General features: G+C 38.5%; 1 protein-coding gene across 1 annotated transcript in view; it reads left to right on the forward strand.

The window, feature by feature from the left end:
- LOC124138799 (tyrosine-protein kinase transmembrane receptor Ror2-like) overlaps positions 1-20920 on the forward strand; it is a 104624-nt gene extending 83704 nt beyond the window's left edge. The window contains exons 6-9 of the mRNA XM_046505669.2: positions 3973-4230; positions 12255-12448; positions 15720-15971; positions 17133-20920. Of these exons, the coding sequence (XP_046361625.2) occupies positions 3973-4230; positions 12255-12448; positions 15720-15971; positions 17133-18304 (1876 nt within the window). The 3' untranslated portion in view covers positions 18305-20920. The remainder of the gene's footprint in view (positions 1-3972; positions 4231-12254; positions 12449-15719; positions 15972-17132) is intronic.
- Positions 20921-22848: the final 1928 nt, after the last annotated feature.

Here is a 22848-nt window from a genome sequence, read left to right on the forward strand (position 1 = left end):
AGCGAGATTAGAAGAACTATTTAGACGTTTACAAGATGACTGTTAACAAAATAAGACGATTAAAACTTTCGAAAGAGAATCAGTGCTGTTTCAGGTACAAACTTATCTCAGACAGATTTCCAGATGAAGCAGCTTTGATGTAATCCAACTCAAGAGCATAGTCATCTCCATTGAGAAGAAAGTGGTCATGGGGTTCAAACATCTTTCATGTCTTCAAAGACATGTAGTGACATTTCAAACGAGGGTTATACACTCAAAAGACCTGCAAACATATACCATAGTTTATTAGAAACTACGCATGCACTTGCATCGCAGTGTCGCATTGCACAATTTTTTGCACATCAATTTCACCTGCGTCTGCATCACAGGAGCTGAACACACAGCAGAGCACTCAGGAGTATTTATGTCATAAAATCTTGAGTGCAATGCACAATACTAAGATGAAAGACAGAATTGCATCGTTTGATGATGGTGTGAAAAAAGACAAAATTGTATTTGCTTTGATATGTTTCATATATAACAGTTATACTCATCAGGTGTGCTTAAAGATAAAAATATTTTGAAAACACTTCAAAGAATTATCTTCTCTCCTTTTTCATTAATGTTCTGTTTCAAATTTCGCATAATGGTTAGGCATAAAACAAATAATTGTTAAAAAAAATTAAAAATTGCCTTTTTCATTGAGCTTAATGGCACATACATTGTGAGAAAAAAATGAAAATGTTTACCACAAGCCAGGAAATAAGTTGTTTCCAGATAGAGCTACTCAGAGTAATCGTAGCGTTGGCTCCCACATGTCATGTAGACTGAAGTTAAATGGCAAAATATTTATGTGTTTATATTTCAACCTGTTTTTGCATCATTATAGCTGTTAACCCCTCGATGTTTAGGAGGGGACTTACATTTAAGGTTGTTGAGTCGATTTGAGGATTTAATCAGCTTCAAAAAAGTCGAGTTTGCAGAAAATTGACCCCAATTTGCACATATATCAAGCATGTTGGTGTTACTCGAGACTACATTTTCATTTGCTGGATTTACAATGTGGCACCCTATATCTGGATATGGTTTAAGCGATCTGGTGGTATTATTGCAAATACAGAAGCTTCGCTATGTCAAAATTAATTTGTAATTAGTGATATGGTTTACCGTATGTGACAGCCGAATTTGATGCAAATCCCCAGAAGATGTCTGACTAATGTTGGGTGGGGCTGTGTTTAAGATCCTGCAGATGGGTTGTTGTTGTTTACAAGATGAATTTCATGCGTTATCGTATGTTTGTGTTGTCTCTCCACCATATGGTGAAGCAGTGTACCGCATCATCAGGACTTATGGGATAGATATTAAACTGGTTTTGTATACATACAAAGCTCCATGCGCCAATCAGATTAGCATCTTTACCAGCATGTGAAGATATACATGTGTTTTCTGGAGACTGTTCTACGTGATCCGAGAGGGATCTGACGCATTACCAAGATTCCCAGCTTAACCATCTTAGATTCACTTACTCACCTTCAGAAGACGTTATGGTACAAGTGTCCTGATTCACCAATGTGTCTGTGCAGCACGAAGTTAGATCTGATGATACTTACTTTTAAATCTACTTGTGTTATATTTTTGTGTCGATATGTAACACTACAGCTCTACTACTGTATTCAATGTAATAAGCGCCCCGCTCTAATAAGCGCCCATGGCGATATTTGCTAATATATTGGCTGGTGAACAATCCCAATTGGCACCCCTTCTGATTGATCAATGTACACTAGCCTTATTTATTTGTGTATAATACACACTCGTGTGTTATAAGCACCCTTAATTACAGGCAATTAAATTCTGGAAAAATATGTTTGTCGTGTATAATACGCACAGACTTTTCTTTTGTATCATTCGGGCTGTCAGCATAAACCACGAAATTTTCGATCTTTCAACTAAATTTTTCACCAAAATTATTTTCTAATAAGAGCCCCCTATTGCTAATTTTAAGAGCGCCCTGGGCGCTTATTCTGTCAAATATGGTATTTGGGGTTGCTTTATCTTACCGCATCATGAAACAATGCTCAATGTGATTGCATAAGACTAGATGAAGACTGAGTTAACCAGTTGCATGAGTTATCACAAACTGGTTGATCCTAATGACCATTTGTCATCCTCCTGACAGTCAGACTGAAACTAAGCAAAGTTATTATCACCATGGGTCATGTTGAAACTCAAGTATCCAATATGCAATGATGGGCATGTGGTGCCACGAAGTGTTTGGTGTTGTCTTTCATAGCACTAAACTTCCTTTTATACATGTATTTAGGCTTTTTCTGCAATATGGTAGGGCAATGTTATCACCTTCAATGTCAAAATATAATTGCTGGACCATCAGTCAGCTTTGGTAGGATGTGAACTGATGCAGCAATGGAAGACGACGTCCATGTAGATGGGATAGTAGAGTGGTTGAAGATTGTTATGAGCTGTTTTAGATGTAGTGTTTACTGGATCCAAAAAGGGCCTCTGAACGTGTAAAATGATATAATATCCACTAAAAGTTCCTTTGGATGCAAAAGAATATAGATTGAAACTAATTAATTTGAATCAAGTCCATTGGTACGACTTATCTGATGTTTCTGTTCGGATAAGAAATACATGTTTGGACAGGTCATTTCAGACTTGAAGAATTGTGAAAAAAAGAATTTTTTTAAAGTTTAAAATGTTGATTATATTTGTGTATTTTCATTTGAAACTACCATATTTTGCATCCTCTAGAAGAATCATGGCAAATTTGACAAGATCTTTGGAGGGTTGCCCTGAATGTGTTTTTGAGTATTTGATGTACATAAAATTGTCATTGGATTGACCCCTGTTGTTTTAAGTGTCCCCAAAAGAGACTTCAAAACACACTTACAGCAGAGCTAGTTGTGTAGCAGCACATGGGTTGCACAGAATCGGCTATCAAATCTCCAACATGCAGGTGGCCCCAAGCATGCGTTAATGTACAAAAAACATGAGATTTAAAGTTTGTTTAAATTTCATGGTTGGTTATATCTTGATACAACACTTGCACATAATGAGCAATTAACACAAACATCTTTCAAGCTGTACATACTTTCCATGTTAACAGACGTTAGGAACGAAGACAGGTTTGGTTTAATGGCTGTCACAATTTTTTTAGTTACTCTATATCTGTACACTTGTCATAATGCACATGCTCCCTGCTCTACCCTTTCAATGATATTGCTGTGAAAATACTGTGATAATGTTTTTCAAAAATATGTGACTCACTTACGAGTGCAGTGTCATACATAGGCATATATCCCATCTGCAGTGCCCCCCAAAATATATATTTACCCATGTCGTGAAGCATTAAGCTTGTGTGCACTCTACAACACTGATGTCTTCCTGGCTGCTACATAGAGTGGATGATAAGAACTAGTCTGGATTATTTTGGGCCTTTATCAATTAATTTTGCACTCAGTTTGTGCTCAAAAGGAAGTTTTGCTGAGTCAATCAGTACAGTCTCTGTTGACTTTATTTCAGCAATTTATTTTTGTAATTCTTGTAAATACATTATTTTCAAAAAATGATACAGCTAAGGTATTATGGTATGGAAAGTTGTTGTCAGGAAAGTTGTATCTGGTTCAGTGCTAGTTTCTGGACCACTTGTTTAAGGAATGATGGCATTGAGAACAGAATCTGCGTTGTTTTTTTTATTCATTCATTCATTCATTCATTCATTCATTCATGATGTAACAGATTTTGTATGCATGGGGGAATATAAGTTCTTCAAACAGATTGTCATTATTTTTCAGACAATTGATCATTGTTGTTTCAGAAAGGTTGTTATAGTGTCTTTTCAGCCAATTATAAACCAGGTTGTCTATGTTTTGTAGACATTTTATCATTGCTGTTGAGAAAGTTAATCACAATTTTTGTTCAGACAGTTTATTTTTGTGTTGTTGTTCAGAAAGTTTATCCTTGTTTTGTTTTCAGAACTAAGGGCGTCTGTGGAGTATACAATGGTACAATATGTAACAAGACTTTGGCCGGGCGCCGAGTATTCTACAACAACTCCCTGACCGATCTCCGGAACGACCCCGAGGCCATCGTCCGGGCTCTGTGGAAGGAAATGTTGGAGACTGGGCTGTTTGACCAGTCCTGCCAAGAACCGGCGGAGAAACTCATGTGTCACTATGCCTTCATGGACTGCGAGGAGAAGAATGGAGAAGTCGTATACAAGCCGATCTGCAGGTGAGTTGTGTCTTTAGCCCCTCGGGATCACTCACGCTGGTCATCAAAGGCAAGTCAAGCGGGGATTCACTGCCGGAATAGGTCCCCAGTATTTCATGCCTTTCATAAGTGCTGACTTTAATATGGTAAAGGGTGATCTGTCCAGTTACTTGGTTGATTGTGTGTCATCATACATCACAAGGGACTCATGCTATCAACCACTAGGATGTCTTGCCCTGAAATGAGTGCCTGGTGTGTCTGGTCCAGACTCAACACTATCAACCCCTGTTTGTCTTTTCAGTGCTCAATTATATTTTGCAGTCTGACAAAACATGACAGTGGCACAAAACTGTCTATCTCACACTCTGTCCGATGAGAGTCATTTTTAAATATTCAAAGTCCTTACTCCTCAATGCCACTGTTTGTTCTCCTTGTCAGGTACATAAATCTGACTGTAAAGGACAGTCTCGTAACATTTGGAAACAGAACCAAAACCCTTCATTTCAGCAATGAGTATGATGGAGTGTTTTTTCAGTTTTACATAAAACCACGTCATTAAATTTATCAAAATAATCAAAGGAGATAAAGGTGTTATTTTATTCCGTGAGAATATAAGTAAATCCAGTTTTGTCAATTAGACCCCTACTTGTCCCATGAAAGTTTTGATTAGACCTTTTGTAGGGCATTTCCAGGGTCAATCAATGGCATAATAGAAATCCTGGCAGCGAACACTGGAGGCATTGAGTGCTATAATGAAGCGTGAATATAAATACTATTATCTATTAAACATATTCCAACTTTCCAGTCAGCCAGACAGGGGAACCTTTTTCCCAAATATCCATTTCCGTGCAAAAATGATCTTGATATACATGAGAGGACAATTATCTACTGTCACTATATCAGTGAAACGTAAACACATGTAATTTGAGAAAACAGTAATCCTTGATTTTTTTCTCTCATTGGACGTATTCTAAGCCAGGTCATGACCTTCATGAACAAATTACAGTTTATAATTTCAAGTTATCACACGCTGGAGACTCACGGTCCATAAAGCATCCCTATCATGAACGTGAGATCAGAAACTATCACATACGTACACCGTCTCAACGTGAAGACATTTGTTTTTCACATTTGTTGTAACGTTTTGACAGGAAAGGATCGTTTTGATGAAGACGTGTTTGTTCAGTGTAAGGTCTATTTACATTTGATATAAATATTTCCAAAAATATGTGCTCCAAGTTCAGCTTCATTCAGACGATTTGATGATAATGAATGTTCTGTGATTGTGGTTTAGGTTTGTGAAAGTTTGTAGGAATTATATCAACAAGAAGTGAGAGAACTGCACTCAGGGCCCTGATGCTGGCACAACAATAAACAGACAAGCATGTTCTGTAGGGTAACATGAATGACTTTCATGATGTGCAGGAGACCCTAGTTTTGTAAATTGGCTCTTCATACATCTCCAGATATTTGTTTGGGATTCATTTGTAACCTGTGTTGAGGGTAAAATCTTGTTTGGATTTCAAATTTAATGGAAAACATGCCCTGTGAACGTTACTGATCAGCAGTTTTTGTGGGAATATGGCAAAACGTGGGAAAATATGTTCCAACACTTAAATGTTCCTTAATTGTTATTCGAAAATGGTATGTTGAACCGATTTGGTATGGGAGGGAGAAAATGAGTATTTATTGCTGGTATACAATACCAAAACTATGTTTTTCATGGTGGGCAATTTATGCTAAGGAATTGGTAAAGATTATGTGAACTTAAAAACCGTATTTATCAATTCTAAAACGATTTAAACTATTTTACAAGGTAATCCCTCTTCCTATTCTTGGGGAGTCTCTATAAACCTTTTTTGTGCCATATTTTTCTCATATTTTTTAGTTATTAATTGAAGACTTTAGGCATGATTTGGTTTTCAAAGTAGTTCCTGTTTACCTACCACATCACACTGGCTTCTCATTTTCTAGAACACGTTGATTCAGGAATCAAGTACCAGACTTGAAAATGGATAGGAAAGGAAAGGTTCCGTTACAGAATTAATAGAACATAAATATGAAAACAAATATGTTTTCCTGACACATCCGGCACTGGTAATTAGCCTGTCAATAAATCAACAACAGGTGGCTCCAGAATCTGGCTTATCTTCCTGGGTCTTGTGGCAAGGAATGCCAGGCAGATAAATATGGAGAGAGGACGATATAGGGCTGCTTTATTAATGATAAAAAAATCCTAAGTGGTGGATGAATAAAAGTTTTGAATATAAACAGTATAGAGACTAACCAAGGGTCCAGATTCATGTGTGTATCCCCTGTGTAAGGATTTCCGGCAGATTAAGTGTGCTGGTGTTTGTAATAACAGCTTGCCTGTCGTCCTGTGACAAGCACTATTTCATGTAGACCAGTCTCTACTGTGTAGTAATACACAGTGAAACCTCATTAATGCTTCCAGATGATCTTTCTGAGAATGCAAGATATAATAAATGGACATCACTTAAAACTGGTATTCATAAGTCGTAAATTGATTATGCAGATGATTTCTCTGGAAATCGTACCATATGGATTAATGAGATTTTGCAGTTTTCAAACACATAATTAGTGATAGAAAGTTGTAAGCGATCAGTATTTCAAATTCAATTTTGTTGTTGCCGATACATGTAACATGTTGTACATTCTGCTGGATAGTGGTATTGAAGAGCCACTCGTCTCTTTGTCTAGTTATGTATCTGAGATGTTATGAACACATGTGCATATGACACCCCATCCCAGCTGTCAAACAGCAAGATGAGGATGCTGACGCCAATTCCACTCTCTTTTTAAACATTTTCGGTTTATGATTTGCCCTACCAGAACCAAAAGCCACAGTAAGCACATAAATAAAAATAAAAAGAGTTTGAATATATATTCTTTTCCCAAATACTCAGTCTTTAAAGGATGAAAATATAAAAAGATACAGTGACAAAATCATATAAAATTAGAATGGCACTTTGTGTATGATAATTGATCAAATACATTGTATGATGTATCTGGCTATGACATTCCTCTTGTAAATGTACAAGACGTTAGCCTTCTTGGAAGTAAGTACATGTTTATATAAGTAAAGCAGTACAGCACCATGACTGTGGAATGTATTTTATGAAACCAAAACCAGACTAGATTATAAAAAAGCATTCTACCAGCTCTTTTCCATTATTAAATCAGCATCAGGAATGTGTTTTTTTACAGTGTCGAGAGAAATGTCTTGTGTAATAAAAGATTTCATAGACTGTGTTTGTCTAAAGTTACTGAAAAAACACTAAACATCCTGCACTTTCACTCCCAATTTAGGATTAAAAAAGCAAATTCTATTTAAAAAGTTTGATCCTGTTTTTTTTTAAAAAGTACTGTCTGTTATCAAAACTTGGCGATAAGGTATCACCTTTGACAGTTACAAAGAAAAGCTTTCAAAAATGGTTTTGACACTAATGTGAACTCCCTACAAAACTATCTTACATATGGTGGCCATCTTTATATCTTAGCAAATGTTGAAAACTTGCCAGTTTTCGAGCAAACAGCTTTTCATAACATACATGTAGTATATTTGTTGTAGGTTCTGAAGTGACTTTTGTTTTCATGACTAATGTTAATCTTAGAAGAGGGTGAACTTTGTTAGGTGCACAATTTAATTTTCTTGACATTTTGAATTTGTTGTTAACAAGTCATGAACCCAGGTGGTGTCAGGAGTTTATAGCCTATAAGGCCAATAGTTGACATTGTACACCTTAAAATGTTGCTTTCATTATCAAATACAAGCAGTCTAGGGAGGGGGCACTTTGCCTTGAAACCTTATAGTCCATTGTTTGATTACAAACAGTGATGAAGTAAACATTTGGTCTTTGGCACCTTTGAACTTGTGGGAAAACCAAAAATGAAGAGACAGTTTTGTATTAGGTACCACCATTTTCTTGACTGTATCTGATAGGGATTCAAGACATGAATCTTGCAGTTAATTTTTGAAATTGATAAATTTGAAATTTGGTTTCAGGACGTTTTTACTTAGAGTTTTGTTTGAAACAAAAATTTGGAATTTAGGTTTCCTATTTTGAATGGGGTTCTTGCTATAATATGGCATATGTATATTGACATGTTTATATAGGTTTTAATGGATTTTTTTGTAAAGGTTGCATGGATTTTGATTGAAATTAAAACCTGATACATTGTCTTTACTGTCATAGTCTTTTTGGATGTAGTCTTGAGAAAAGATTAAATTCTTCAAGTCGTTGCCCATGTTCATTTCCAGAGAAAAAATGTCAAGTGTATTCTTAAGACGAAAAAAAGGATAAAAAAACAACCCAGTCCTCTGTGTCTGAATGTGAATAAAACCAGGCAAGTTTTTTCTGCTAGGGGTTGTTTTCTTTCAGTTGTGAGAAACCTAATGCTGTGGAAGGGCACCCAGACTTGGCAAAAAGTTCTCTACAATCACTCTCAGCTCAAAAAATGTCCACTGAGACTTTTTTATGTGTTGAAGTTGTGTGTTGCTGTTGTGTAATGTTATGAGTAGTGATTGTTCCATCTAGGGAAAGAGTTCATGATATGTATTATTAATGCTTGTCAAAGATATTACAGTTCACTAATTGGAACTCTTGATGTTGCTCAGCAATATTCATTATCGCCCTTGACATAAAAAATATTATTTTGGGGTGACTTGAACACTTTGAGGTTTCTTGTTAAACAGAAAAAGGTGCATTTTATGCCCCTGTAGGCTAAGGCACTGCAGTTTGTTGTACTGCAGTTTGTTGTGCAGAGTTGCATCCCTTTGTTGTGCCAGGATTCTCTGATCTTGGGTCTCTTATTTCAGATTCCCCCTGACTATGTCCCTTGGTTTTTAAGGATCATGCTGATTGGTCTCACTATCTAACTGTCGTGATAATCCTCTATGACCTTTATCAATTCAGGTTTTCCTCCCATATTAATCTGACACAGTATCGTGATTCAACTGAAATACTGTTCAAAGCTGGTTTTATCTCATTTCATTAGAATTGTCAAAAAAGAGTAAGTTTCTAGCTTTGACCATGAGGTAACTAATGTTTCAATGAAATAAACTGATCATTTTTTAAAAAATGAAATAAGCAATTATGGAAATCAGTTTCCTAAATATTTTCATGGAGGAAAAAAATATAGTCAGTTGTTAAGCGAAAAATATTTATGTAACCATTTTGTAACCTTGAGTTTAACCATAACATTATGATAGGCAAACTAGCAAATAAATTAATATGGTTGTGCCCTTTAGTAAAATATTGTGATTATCATATTAATAAGGCATTACGAACCAAGGTCAACTCTGACATAAGTATCACAATCATCATCAATGTTGACAGCAATGTCGGATACCAGAAAAACAGGAATGTATGCCAACAATGTTTTGAGTGAAAGGTGTGTCCATTGCAAGCCTGCTGCGACAGGTCATAGTTGTGCATTTTACCATCGGCATGATTACCCTTGTCATTGATGTGGTATTTAGCAAAAGGTCATATTGGGACATAGCTACGGCAGCTATATGTCGGTGTAACCTGTACTGTGGTTATGCTCCGTCGATCTTCATGATGGAACTTGTGTAGGAATGGATGAGGTTGAGTCAAATTGAAGCATGTTACCATGGTTACTACAGTTGTCACATCTTTAAAATTTGTGAATCTTTTATAGTTTGGTTACTGTAAACATCAGGGCGTTGAAAATGAAAATCTTTAATGTATATAAGAGATATTTGAATATTTTCTGACTTATTTAATTTCAAAGGGCTGCAATTATTATGATGATTTGTGAATGATTTTTGGTAGGCAACCATTGCCATTTGACCATCTTTAAGGGCTTCCATGACAAATAGTACTGTTTTAATGGCTTGGCCCTCTTCAAACATTAAAGTTTGTTGGAAGCTTCTATTTTGGGGAACAGACAGACTTTTAGATTCATATCACGTTTTGTGGCCCAAATTTCATGTGAATACTTTGACAGAACTCCTGCTGTCTTGTGCGTCCATGTTGAGAGAAACAGTTGCGTAGGAGGTAATGCAATATGTTAAAATAACGGGAACATCATCAGAACTAATGTTATTCTGATTATTTGGGTATGTCACCAGAAGGGGAGAGTTGGAACGCGGAAAAGTTAAAAAATTCAATTATAACACTGTCTCGGATTACAGTGACAAGCAATGTTTCAAAACAGCAGGGCGATGAAGTTTCCTACTAGCAGGTGTCTTACTGAAATCTTATGTTTTTCGGGACTTGGATCTTTTAAATCATTAGCTGACAATTAAGCTATATGTTTGATATCAAAGACACTCAGGTGAGATTATGTATTAACCCAAAGGTCGTGAATGTTTAATAACAATGATGAGTAAAAAAAAAATGCTTTAGAATGTTTTTCAAATATATGTTAACAAATGTTAACAGTTACAATTACTGTGTACATTGCTGAAATATAATATTGCAGGGACAGTAATGGAACTACTACTTCATTGGGGGATGTAACATGGTGCAAGGAATCAGTCTCAGCCTATAGACAGCCATTTCTCTCCATTTACAGTCCTAACTTTAATCAATGGCTACCCTATGAAACAAATGATCCTTTTCATCTTTTAATACATGTCATCTCAGCCTTAAGAATTGGTTAATGGTTCTAAGGCAGTGATTTCTTCAGTCAGTAGGGTTTATGGTCCAAGAGAAGAAACTATAATCATGCTTTAATTGGTTCGTTCTTTATTACTGCATTCTAAGATCAAATTTCAATTTCTGGAATAAAGTTTATTGGAAAATTTAAGGATGTGTAAACCTGTTCTTCATTACTGGTGAGGAAACGAGTCACCATGCTGGAAATATAATTCTAATTTTATCCCATATATAGGAAATGTAAAATGTCTGTGAGGGTTCCCTAATGTGTAGGAAGTGGTCTTTAATGTGTAGGAAGTGGCAATTTAAAACCTTTAGTTTTTTTAAGATGATAAATTTTAATTGAGGATAATGTATGAATCATCAAAGTATTTTTTTATAATTGCCTTCAAATCAAACAACAATTCAGCAATTTGCAAAATAGCCATTTTCACAAAGAAAGTACGCTGAGTATTTTGTTACATCAGACACTTTGTGAAGAACATATACTATATGTTGTATACTTTCTAAAATGGCTGATCCTCCAATTGCTACTATTTGCTGACAACTTGTTATATCTCCATGCTATCCTCCTACAACTACTGTTCATTGTTTCTCCACATAAAACAAGTCTGAAACAGCAATTGACATGTCTTATCTCTGCTTCTGAATGTATCTGATAAGTCGGTGGGTTTGTTTTTTCTTTGAAATGGAAGCTTATCTATTTATTGGGAAAGATTCTGTTTCTGGCCTATGTCAACAGAAGAGCGTAAGATCCCGCCTTCACAACATGCACTGTCAAAACAAAATGGCAAGATAGGCCCAGCCTCTCCTCCGTGCTCTGACAAGACACAGTGACAGTGTTTGTTAGTCCTGATATTGGGAAGCACTTGTATGTCGTGATAAGGAAATTTAAAGTTTCAATTTTGGTCTAAACGTATCATTAGAAAGGGGTTTTATTTTTCAATCCAAAAACATGTTAATTAGTGATTGATCAAGTTTCTGCTGATTCTGGACTAAAGCCATGACCCTCTATCATGGTCCAACGTTCCAACATCTGTTGCAGGCTTGTCAGTTTTAACATGAGGAAGGAGGCCTTTCGTTTAGATGAATCAATTTGCCTTGTCAACTTCTTAAATAGTGTCAACTACTGGTCTTATTCTTGGTGTGAGTGGTCTTCTTCGTCATCGTCGCTGTCGTTATTATTATTATCATCATCATCATCATCATCATCATCATCATCATCATCATCATCATTATTATCTTAATCTCAATGCAATGCCCAGTTCTCCCTCATCAATGCCAGGACCTCATATCTACCTATTCAGTAGAAATTTGAAGCTAAAAAGACATCAAGTGACACATTTCAGTGGTTTGAACATTGAACAAAATTAACCTCCAACCCTATTTACGTTGCAGGGAAAGTTGTCTGGCTGTGAAGGATCTGTTCTGCTACCAGCAATGGACAACCATTGATGAGAACAAAAAGAAGGACATTTTCTTCAAGGAGAGAGGCTATTTCCGTCTCCCAAACTGTAGCCTGCTGCCCAGCAAGTTCAAGGGCAGCTGTACCAAGGCCAATCTGTTTGAGAGAGAACCTCATGAAGTCACAAGTAAGTTACTCAATACAAGCAGCACTGTTACTGTTAAAGCAACAATATGAAGTAGTTCTTGCAAAGGTGGACTGCCTCTGTGGTCTAGTGGATAGGGGATGTGCCAGGAGAGCTGATGGTTGGTGGTTCTGTCCCAGATGCATTTTACCAAAAGATGTTAAAAGATAGTGCTTGATGCTACCCTGCCTGGTGTTTGGCAATAAGGGGATAAAACAAGGACTAGTTGGCTATAAGTCAGTATACTGTGTCTGAGTGGGGTATGCATGTTAAACTGCAGCATGGTATCTCAGTGGGCAAGCACTATAAATATGGCATTAGTCCGGACAAGCACAAGCAGATGCAGACGCAGACACATGTATACGCAACATTAAACCCCATTTCACCTCACCTCATCATGCTTAAGGTCTAGATTCGATTTCTGACGAGGGAACAAGCAGCCACAGATACTAACACACAAAAGACTTGCATGCACGTACGCATGCACACACACTCAAACTGCAGCATGGTATCTCTGTGAGTTAGCCCTATAAAACCGTCATTTGTCCGCCGGACTAGTACGAGCAGCCACACACACACATTTGCATGCATGTTGCTATATATATGCAATAATCTTGAACACAATGTTAAACCCCATTTTACCCACCACTTGTGTTAAACTTGATAAACTCTTGGCATGGAAGGATAGTTACCGTATTCGACGTAATAAGCGCCCAAGGCGCTCTCAAAATTAGAAATAGGGGGCTCTTATGAGAATATAATTTTGGTGAAAGAGTCGAAAGATCTTAAATTTTATGGTTTCTGCTAACAGCCTAAAATGATACAAAAGAAAAGTCTGTGCGTATTATACACGACAGATTTTTTACAGAATTTAATTGCCCGTAAATAAGGGTGCATATATAGCACATGAGTGCCTATTATACACGAATAAATGTACACGAATTGTGTACATTGATTAGTCGGAAGAGCGCTAATTTGGATTGTTCACTAGCCAAATATTGGCAAATATCGCCGTGGGCGCTTATTAGAGCTGGGCGCTTAATACGGTAATATGTCCTTGATGTGGAAGTCTCACATGAGCCACCATTTCGACTTAGAGAAGCCATAACTGGTAATACAGATGTCAAAATACATCCCCGTATGGCCAGCAAGGCTGCAACTGTGTCAGTATGTTGGCACAGAAGCTGCAACTGTCTGTGTATTGGGTGTGTAAAGTGGGCAAACACTCATAAACTAACATGATCCATGCAGGTACATTGGTGGAGCACTTCTCATGGAGTAGATATACTCGCCCCTCTTCACAAACCTGTCAAGCATTAATCACATCTGAATGGGAGGCAAACCAATTTGCACCAATACTGTAGAAACAGAAGCGTACTCCCCAAACCTCGGCAGTGAACCGAGTGGGTGGCCCCCAACGTGAGACAATCTTTGTGGACCAGATGCCTTAGTAGGGGTAAGGTTACGGGGGTTATATCATCGGGTGTGGTCATGGCTCGGGTCAGGTCAGGAGATCTGGCTTTGGTCAAATTTCAGGTGTAACTCAAGTGAGACAACTTATTTTGGGTTACTGTGGGCCATGGTGACTTTATCATGGATGATGTATTAGTGAGCTACCTGTAATTGGCCCAGGACATACTTATCTACACATGGAGGACCCTGTGGTGTTTCCAAGTTTTCCCTGATATTTCTAATGGGTACAAAGACTTGCATTACTTAGGGCTTTTATCCCACACCATGCTAGAACTGCAATAGGGCGGTGGGGTAGCCTAGTGGTTAAAGTGTTCGCTTGTCACGCCAAAGATCCGGGTTCGATTCCCTACATGGATACAACATGTGAAGCCCATTTCTGGTGTCTCCCGTGTGATATTGCTTGAATATTGCTTATACCACACTCTCACTCACCCCTCACTTACTCCTCAAGACTGTGGTTTCTGTCCAGGCGTCCGAAATTTTTTAAATCCCAATCGGACATTTGCATTTAGGCCACGCCCCCTTCAAATAGCGTATTTTAGTACGACTTTTCACACACATTACAAGTTGTTACGTATTCATAATATGATGAATTTTGAATAGTTTAAATTTAAATAATTTAATTCGCCGGACAATTTATAACAAATAATATTATTTTAAAATTACAAGGACACAAATAACCTCAACACAGACCTAAGCGTGTCAGCCCAGACCTATGTCAACATCATGGTTCAACATTAACAATAGCTGAGAGGGAAAGGTACCAAGTGCCATCATGTCACACATGTGACCAATATGTCCACAAACCAGAAACAGACCAGTTATATGCTCTTGGCAGGGGGAGGTAGTATTGGTATAGTTCTGGCGCAACACTGGGTTCAACAAAACAAGTTCAGCACTACAACTGTCTTAAATCTTAAGTATGGATCGTTGTGCTATTATCACTCTGTGGAACAGGGCCCTGTATATTATGTCAGAGAATACGTAACAGAAGGAGTGAAACAGCCATAGCACTGAATTTGCTTTGAAGAAATTCTTTAAATACACTGTTCGATGAATGCTGCCTAGCTAGCTCATTTCTGGAGCAAATAAGTAGTTTACCAATTGTTCCATCGGTGGTTCAGCTAACCAGTATTGCCTCTGTGGTGTAGTGGATGGAGCATCTTCCTGGTGAGGGGAAGGTTGATGGTTCAGTCCTTGCCACATCAAAGCAAAAGATGTTCAAAGATGGTAGCTTTTAAGGGATAAAAGAAGGACTGGTTGGCTTGGAGTGGGAGTGTCTGAGTGGGGTATGCATGTTAAACTGCGGCATGGTATCTCAGCAGGCTAGCACTATAAATCTGACATTAGTTTGGACTAGCACAAGCAGATGCAGACACACATACACACAACGTTAAATACCATTTCACCTCACCTCATCATGCTGAAGGGGCGGTCGGGTAGCCCAGTGGTTAAAGCGTTCGCTCGTCACACCAAAGATGCAGGTTTGATTCCCGACATGGGTACAGTGATATTGATATTGCTGGAATATTGCTAAAAGCAGGGTAAAAGCATACTAACTCACTCACAAATCATGATTCGATTTTATGACACGGGAACAGGCAGCCACAGACACTCACTCACACACAACAAAAGACTTGCATGCACACACACGCACGCACGCACGCACGCACGCACACGCACACGCACACACACACACACACACACACACACAGGGTGTATAGCTGCAATAATCTTGAATATGATATTAAACTCCATTTCAGCTCACCTCAGCTAACCAGTGTGTGATGTTCTGTTCTAGGTGACTGCTATGTGGGTTCTGGTCAGTGGTACAATGGGACGGTCAACACAACAATATCCGGCGCCACTTGCCAGCACTGGTCAATGAACTCACCCCAGAAGCACCAGCGTCCTCCTGAAGTTTTCGTGTCGTTGGAGAACTCGGAGAACTACTGTCGGAACCCAGGTTCCGAGGAGGCCCAGCCATGGTGCTACACAACGGACAAGTTCAAGAGATGGGAGTTTTGTGACATACCCAAGTGTGTTCGATATGGTAGGTTGAGGACATTTAAGGAGGAACTTTGTTCCACTGTCCCTTCTAGCTTTTAGTCTAGGTCTTGATTCTCTGTGTTTAGCTCACATTCCAATCTGTGACACAACTAGGAGTTAGACAGTAGCCATTTTGTTCTTTACCACATAATCATCGAATGGAGCAGAAAATATAGTATTAGGGTAATCATTAATTGCTTTGAAGTCTTGAACTAACTTGCTACATCTACCAGACCTGTTGCAATTTTAAAACCGGATATATCTGCAGAACAGAAGGGAAATAGTAAGAAGCAAGAACCTGTTGTCTAAGGCACCGCATTACACTGTGCAGAATTGCATCCCTTGGGGATAATTATGGGTTTGAGTCCAGGGACCACTTGCACAAAGCGATCTTAGCGCTAAGACTATTGTATGCCTATGTTAATGTATGGGAGTTACAATCATCTTAGCGCTAAGATTGCTTTGTGCAAGTGGGCCCTGGTTGGCACCGATTATGTTTTTAGTTTCATCAGCACCATACTGGTGCACGTTGGTTTCACCGAAGTGGTAAACGTCTGAGACCTGCATTACTTTGGCTTTCCTCCCACATTAAGCTGCCACAACGTGACATTACCAAAATACTGTTCAAGGCGGCATTAAACCCAGTTCACTCACTTACAAGCAAGAAATGTTTTGAGTTAACATTTTTTCTGCCCATCGCTCTTGAACCGTTAAACAATGTCTTTACAGTGAGTGAAGATTTTAGGATTATTTTCTTTGAGAAAGTGATATAAATACACACATTCCTATTGATTACTTGGTTTTTACTGAATAACTAAATATAGATATGATAGACCATCAGCTTTCTTCTTTGAATAGCACTCCTGAAAAGAAACAACCCATGATTGATAGCCCCTGCTTGATATCACTGGTATATTGCAACAAGCTTTGAATAAAATATATCCGACTTACAATTAAGTAACATTTGTGTTATAAGAAGAAGTTTCCGAACTCCGGCATGTAATCAGTATTACATACATACTACTCAACATTTGTTTAGGACCAAAATAGTCATTTTCAGTCAATGATGTGGTCTTTAGCAGATGCTGTGTTGTGCATAACAGATCATCCAGAACTATTGGAGGTCTTTATCGAAATGATGTTGATGAATGTTTGTATACTTCAGAAAACAAAACGTCATCTTTGGATAATTTGGAGGAAGAGCCAAAGTTCACCTTCCTGGCCATCTTCATCATCACCATCGTCTCGTCCGTGGGCATCCTGGTCCTGGCGCTGATTGTGGGGCTCTGCTTCAACATGTTGATCCAGAACCATCACATCAAGTACAATGCCACGCCCCAGGAGGACCTTGACATTGACATTGAGAAACTGCCGCCCAACATGTCCTACCATTTGATGAAGGAGAAGAACCGACTCAACCCCAAACTAGAAAGTCTCGAGTATCCGCGCAACGACATCATATATATCCGTGATATAGGACAGGGAGCCTTTGGTCGTGTGTTTAAGGCTAAGGTGCCTAATTTGTTAGAAAATGAAGACTGCACATTGGTTGGTGTTAAAATGCTTAAAGAAGACGCATCAGAGGACCTTCAGGCTGATTTCGAACGCGAAGCATCTTTGATGGCGGAGTTTAGCCATCCCAACATTGTGAAACTTTTGGGGGTGTGCGCTATCGGCAAGCCGATGTGTTTGTTGTTTGAGTACATGAGTAAAGGCGATCTGAATGAGTTTTTAAGACTGTGCAGTCCCGAGCACTTCATCACTCAGTCTCGCTCTCTGACAGACTGCCAGGAAATGGCCAATCTGGACACAGCTGACCAGTTGTACATCTCCACCCAGATAGCGGCTGGGATGGTGTATTTATCTCAGAAAGGGTACGTTCATCGGGATCTTGCCACTAGAAATTGTCTCGTGAGTGATAATTTGATTGTGAAAATTTCAGATTTCGGGTTGGCGAGGAGTGTTCATAGTGTTGACTATTACAAGGGCAGCGACAATGACGCTATTCCTATCCGATGGATGCCGTTGGAGGCTATTCTTTATAACAAATTCACTGTGGAGTCGGATGTGTGGTCATTCGGTGTTGTACTGTGGGAGATTTTTTCATTTGCGTTACAGCCGTACTACGGCATGACCCATGAAGAAGTGGTGAAATATGTTAAGGATGGGAAAATCCTCGCTCAGCCCGAAAGTACTCCTGTCCCTGTTTATGAGTTAATTAAAAATTGTTGGAATAAAAAACCATCAAGTCGCCCCTCATTCCAATCGCTTCACAAATCTGTATGTTCCTTTTATGAAGAGTGCTCAAAAAAGAAAAACTTGAAAGTGTCGGTCTGAGGTTTGTGATGGAGGGTAACCATCACAGACTTTATCTCAATCACGATTGATGTGATTTGGACTCGAGGAATACGTCATCATTATTCCCAACAGAGAACTAAGACTCACTTTGACCTTTGACCAATCTCATGAAGACATATCATTTTTCCAGCGCTTCATCGAATCATATATATAATTTTCATATTTCCCAGACGACGTTACCATGTTACCATGTGATTTATAAGGAGTGTTTGTTCTCTGGATCCTGACAAGTTGGACAAGAAATGAACATTACATTCAAATATTCATATATGGCACCTCAACCGACGACAACTTTGACAGCTTGTGATATTTCATATAGAGATATTGCGGCTTAATGGCATTTTAACTATGAATACAATGGCTGAACATTGAAATTACAACAAAATCTCACATTTTAAAGGAATACCTACATATCTTTACACATATTTTTCTCTAAGTTTCTTTTTATGGTAATCCCAGATTGACATAAAATGGCTGTCAAATTTCATCTTTTGCCAAAGCATAATAATTGTCTTGAGAAATGAACTTGTGAACATAAAAGGCTTTGTAGAGTGATGAAATATGGAAAAAAGTTAAATGCAAAGCAAATTTAGACTGCCATTTATTAAAGTTTGGAAGAAACTGAAAGGTGGGCTAATGCATCTACAACAGCTGAGCAACATGGAGAATCTAGAGAATGTGATTGGTTGATTCAAATCCCATGTGACCAATAAGGAAGATTTGGTGAAATTTGATTAGCTGCACTATCTCCTCTTCCCAAGGAAAGGAAGTCTGCAGCAAATCTTGCTGTGGTTGCTGAGTATTTTAACTGACCAATGAGATATCTGCAGCCTTGTGTTTGGTTGTAAGATATTAGAACTGACCAATGAGGAAGCTATATTTGCCAGGGTGATATCCGAGACAGTGACTCTCTACTAATGAATTGTGATTTTGTACAGATTGTTATTAATGTTGTGCCTATCCGTGTGGAACCGCCTTGGAGTCCATTTTGTATTAGTTCAAGGTCAACAACTAATGATACCAAATATGGCGATTTCTGTCAGTTGATGAAAATGGGAAGAGGAAGAAACAAGGTCTTTTATTTGGATACAGAAAACATATTTTTGACAATTGGTATTTCTTGTATGTTACCATGACATCAGTAGAACTATAAAGACAGGGTTGGACCAAAGTTGCATTTATGGTACCAAACTTCCTTGGCTTTGGTGTATAAACTGGTTGTTCTCAAGAAACATCTTATATTTACATTTTCAGTGCTAAATAAGATCAAAATTCAATTATGTTCATTTCATTATTTTGATTGCAGACATAATCAGATCATATCCTGTTGTTAAAATAAAACACATATATAAAAAATAAAGTTTTTAGGTTTTATTTACATGACAAGAAATAATTCCTCAAAGAAACAGAGAGCCAGATCTGTGATCCAAGTAATATGAAAAGTTTGTTTTTAGAAAAGACTAGAAACAGGCTATATTCATCTTAAAATCACTGGGTGAAGTGTTTCAGCCAACTATTGGACCTTGCGTTTATTAGATAAAGAATCAGGACTAATCACTTTACACAATAAAGAAATTTCATTTTGGGCATCATTTTGAACAAAGCATCGACCATGCTTTGGTGAGAATTCATTGTTATCCATAATAGTTAAAAAATATTAAGAAAATTGTTAACACTTGAATTGTGACATTTTATTTCCTTTTATTTAATTTTCTTTTCAATATTAAAATGTAACAATATTCAGTCATCTTGGTTCCTAGTATCTTTGGCACTAGTAATGCATCCTCTTTCAACCCTTTCCTTCAGTCTGCAAGCTGCATTGAGACAGTCTTGTGGTGATGGATATCTGTTTTGACTATGTCAGAACAAACGATACCCAACACCCTTGGGATACTCAACAACCTCGATACTCAACACCCTCACTATTGTGTCACATTGGTCATCAGTTTTTTTTAATATATTAACGTATCACAACAATTATAGAAACTAATAAGGTCAAGGTCAAGGTCAAGGTCAAAGATACTTATTTTGCCAATGGAGACTTTCAGCAATGAAACTCAACATTGCCTGTTTAGGTTATTGTGTAAATAGGAAATATTGGTGCTCAACCCTGTCTTTAATTACGATCTACAGACCATGAATTTCAAATTCTCAAGATTTAGTTACATTGTCATGTGAAAAAATAATATGCTGCAAAAAGAACTGGATCATAAGCAGTTGCCTGTACTCCAAAAGATTCCATTTCTGTCACCATGGTAACAAATCTTCCCAATTTCCAGCAGTAATGATTGCTCCCTAGATTTTTGTGTCCACGTTGTTTCCACGACGATATGTGCATGTGCAACAGCTGTACAATAGCCGCAGTTAGTATTGCCTTCGTTATTTATTATTTGTATATGAACTTAGTGCTGACTTTGAGGACAAATTTGTGTTCAGTTCATGTGTCCTAAAATACATTTGAAGAGATGGACCTCTAGATGCCAGCCTTATTGTGAGAGCTGTAGACCTGTGTTAGTTGTATTGTCACGTATGTTGTGTTCACTTAAACATACCTGTAATGTTTGGTATTACTTAATTAAACCAATATACACTTAACAACTGTCTTCTTGTGCTTGCCACACGGCTTTATATTGTACTGTCATGTAACAGTAGGACCTTTTCGTGCTCTCATGCAAGGTATATACAATTTTGAGATTTTCTAGTTTTTATTGTGTCCGTTGTTGACAGGTTTTTAGATTTGATGTATAACTTATGCAAGTCACAGTATGACTGAAATATTGCTGATGTGACTCACTCTTGTGCTTGTTGGGGTGCAGGCGACCATGGTTCAATTCTCTGCATGGTACAATGTGTGAACCCATATCTGTCATCCCCTGCTGTGATTTGCTGGAATATTGCTAAAAAAAGACTCCAACCAGACTCACTCACACATGCTGGTGCCTGCCTGAGTGGATTTGAGTGTAGAATACCCTTACATTTGATGCATGTCTCCCTGTGAATGACAAAACTATCATGAAATTAGTCCGATCCTAATTACAAGAAAAGTTTAAAAGTGTGTAAGATTTTGCATTTAGTAGCACAACATATGTGATTGCCACTACTGCTTCCATGATAGACAGTCCAGTTCCTGCAGATGAAGCAGTGAAGGCTGTCTAGTCCCTGCAGATGAAGCAGTGGTGGTTGTCTAGTTCCTGCAGGTGAAGCAGTGAAGGCTGTCTAGTTCCTGCAGATGAAGCAGTGAAGGCTGTCTAGTTCCTGCAGATGAAGCAGTGAAGGCTGGCTACCTCCTGCAGATGAAGCAGTGAAGGCTGTCTAGTCCCTGCAGATGAAGCAGTGGTGGCTGTCTAGTTCCAGCAGGTGAAGCAATGGTGGTGTCTAGTTACTGCAGATGAAGCAGTGGTGGTTGTCTAGTTTCTGTAGATGAAGCAGTAAAGGCTGTCTAGTTCCTGCAGATGAAGCAGTGAAGGCTGTCTAGTTCCTGCAGATGAAGCAGTGGTGGTTGTCTAGTTACTGCAGATGAAGCAGTAGTGTCTGTCTAGTTCCTGCAGATGAAGCAGTGAAGGCTGTCTACCTCCTGCAGATGAAGCAGTGGTGGTGTCTAGTTACTGCAGTTGAAGCAGTGGTGGTTGTCTAGTTCCTGCAGATGAAGCAGTGGTGGTGTCTAGTTACTGCAGATGAAGCAGTTGGGGTTGTCTAGTTCCTGCAGATGAAGCAGTGAAGGCTGGCTACCTCCTGCAGATGAAGCAGTGGTGGTTGTCTAGTTCCTGCAGATGAAGCAGTGAAGGCTGTCTAGTTACTGCAGATAAAGCAGTGAAGGCTGTCTAGTTCCTGCAGATGAAGCAGTGGTGGTTGTCTAGTTCCTGCAGATGAAGCAGTAAAGGCTGTCTAGTTCCTGCAGATGAAGCAGTGAAGGCTGTCTAGTTCCTGCAGATGAAGCAGTAGTGTCTGTCTAGTTCCTGCAGATGAAGCAGTGGTGGCTGTCTAGTTCCAGCAGGTGAAGCAATGGTGGTTGTCTAGTTCCTGCAGATGAAGCAGTGATGGCTGTCTAGTTTCCTGCAGGTAAAGTAATGGTGGTCGTCTAGTATACATGTAAGTCACATCACAGACTTAAAATATTCATTTCTGGACCAGACAAACCACGGATGTATAATGAAATAATATGTCTGTGGACAAACCAGTGGTTGACAGCATGAACACCAATCCAAGATGACAAACAATCTGTCCAGCAACACACTCTTGCAATACCCGTATTAGCCACCTAGACAAGCATAGGGTACTGAAGATTGAGCTATTATCCCCCTGCAGTACTTGAATGCGCTCATTCACCTATCATTTAGATCATCTTGAGTCATTGTATGAGATGTTTGTCCAGAGATGTACAACCATCCCTGCCCAGATGGTGCGCACTTGACATTAAATAAAATCAATGGATCCAATGCTCTATCAACTTGGGTATGTGGGCTATCTGTGTCTCTGATTACAGGGTTCATAAAGTCTATGTGGTATCGGAGAACCACGGAAAT

This window comes from Haliotis rufescens, unplaced genomic scaffold (assembly GCF_023055435.1).
Source record: "Haliotis rufescens isolate VD_foot unplaced genomic scaffold, xgHalRufe1.0.p SCAF_2, whole genome shotgun sequence".
Taxonomy (NCBI): Eukaryota; Metazoa; Mollusca; class Gastropoda; order Lepetellida; family Haliotidae; genus Haliotis; species Haliotis rufescens.